General features: G+C 34.9%; 1 protein-coding gene across 1 annotated transcript in view; it reads left to right on the forward strand.

Annotated features, from left to right (window-relative positions):
- Nucleotides 1-2500, forward strand: part of LOC149130786 (protein Wnt-11b-2-like) — a 148628-nt gene that overhangs the window by 145750 nt on the left and 378 nt on the right. The window contains exon 3 of the mRNA XM_089343553.1: nt 2499-2500. This exon is cut by the window's right edge and continues 378 nt beyond it. Within this exon, the coding sequence (XP_089199679.1) occupies nt 2499-2500 (2 nt within the window). The remainder of the gene's footprint in view (nt 1-2498) is intronic.

A 2500-nucleotide genomic window follows, 5' to 3' on the forward strand; every position in this document is an offset into this window, starting at 1 on the left:
TGCGCCAGGAGTGGTGCTTATGTAAATGTGTAGCATACGGCTTCTTCCGGATTATATTCTCCTTAGATTTAATCTTTAACTATTTCAAGAGAGTTAATTATTTAGAGGAGGTGTTAATTAAACTGAATTATTTTAGGCTCTGAGAGAGAAATACTTCTACTAACAGGATAGGCAGCCTTCATTATTGCAATGACATCCACAAAGTGTTCTTACAGGACATCAAGTTCGTTTTTTATATGTTTAATATATTTAACATAATATATTAATATATTTGATATATTATAATATATCATATTAACATATTTAATTTATTCAACTCCAAACAGTTTAACCAATTATTTCTGTACCGACGCAGGCATACAGATATTCTTACATAACTACAGATACCGTTGCCGTCAGAAATGTATGTACATATCGATGTTAATTACGGTTGTGATTATAAAAAAAAAACATATATACTCATAGAGACACATCACACACAAACACACACCATACACACACACGTGCTAACATAGAAACCGATGGGAATAGATTAAAGATGTAATTAATGACATCTGACATGTGCATATGCCCTGGTAGTAAAGCAATCTAATACATGCCTATTCGGGGATTCAAATACACTTTTATTCATGTTGACATATACTAATTATCTTGCAAACATCATACACACACACACACACATTGCTGAGGCATAGCGGTACTTAATAATCGGGTGAACGCTTTCCCAAATAGCTTTGTAGGAGCTTCATTTTTGGAACTCCTACGAAGCGACAAGGTAATACATAAGCACCCTGGTATGAATGCATTGCACCTATGGCAGAAACGGCTGTAAGGTAATGGAGTTCATGCCAGTTTCTTATCGCGTTGTCATTCATATATTTATGTGTGTGTGTATATATATATATATATATATATATATATATATATATATATATGTATGTATGTATGTATGTATGTATGTATGTATGTATATATGTATATACAGATATAGGCAAAGAGGAAGAATGTTTGTGCATATGTGTGCGTATAATACAAAGTAGTATTTTTATAAAAGAAAGCAACTAAAGCGTTAAAATAAACAGCACACCCGGTGAAATTTTGAAGTCACTATCAATTGATTTATAATCTTTTAATTAATCTCTGTGTGTGTGTGTGTGTGTGTGTGTGTGTGTGTGTGTGTGTGTGTGTGTGTGTGTGTGTGTGTGTGTGTGTGTGTGTGTGTGCGTACATATACATGTGTGTGTCTACATGTATATATGCATATATATATGTATATATTTATTTATGTCTATGTATATGCATTGATTCTATATTGCAAGAAATAAAAGGTAAATTCTTTATTTCTGTCAGAATCGTTAACACGCTGAACGAAATGCTTAGCAGAATTTCGCCCGTCGCTATGTTCTTAACTCAAATTACACCTAGGGCGACTTGTAAATTTGTATTAATGATGGTAGAGAAATCCTACCTCTGTTTCGACGATCGCTATTCCATTTATTTTAATAACGGAAATGCGATCCTTTAGCTATATACTTACGGAAGATAAGGTTCACTTCTCAAAAAGCCCGCCCCTTCAGTCAACTTTTCAATTAATTTGGATTTCAAAGTTGTCGCTCTTGCATATTTTGACAAGAATTCATCGATCACTGAAACAAATGATTTCTCCTTTCTGTACGAACGCGACTTTAATTAAATCTCTTTTTATCAATAAATTAGCTCCAACACTTAATAATATGTGTGTGTTGTGCGAGCGTGTGTGTCTGTTTGTGCATTTGTATATATATATATATATATATTATATATATATATATATTTCGTTTTTGGATTTAGTTTGCAAGATTTTTTATGTGATTTCGTGTGTTGAAGCATATTCTGTTGTGTCTGGGGAGAGTCATTTTCTTATTGTGCCTTATTATTTAACACACTCACCGGTAAAATTTCTACTTATTCCTTATTTTCATTTTCCTAAAATTTCCGTTGCATCTTGCAACCTTTTCAATAGACTTGACTCTGTCCGAGTAACGGACAAGTAAAAGAATAAAAGAATATGTATATATTGGAAGCTGAAAACCTCATTGGTTGGCACTCCAGTACTGCGCAGACGCGGTCCCAGGAATTTTTCGAAGGGAGAGCACAAGATCAGAAGGGAATACAATCCCAAGAGAAAAGGGCGTAATAACATTATTTAGAAGGGCACACTTCTTTTCTGAAGTGGGGGGAGGGGGAACGAGCCCGTCATCCCCCACCACCACCCTTGGGTCCGCCCCTGCTCCGATTCAACATTCTTTGGCTGTCCGAAGATCTCATCGTAAAATATGGGGAATTCTTCAGGTTTTAGTGACTTATTTCGCTTTTAGTACATTGTTTTCTTTTTCTTGCTTACACAAGTATACACACACACACACACACACACACACACACACACACACACACACACACACGCACGCACGCACGTCTATGTAATATTTCGACTTTTGTTTTTTCTTTTTTTTCTGTAGGT

The sequence above is a fragment of the Octopus bimaculoides genome, chromosome 27, assembly GCF_046866305.1.
Source record: "Octopus bimaculoides isolate indiv1 chromosome 27, ASM4686630v1, whole genome shotgun sequence".
Lineage (NCBI taxonomy): Eukaryota > Metazoa > Mollusca > Cephalopoda > Octopoda > Octopodidae > Octopus > Octopus bimaculoides.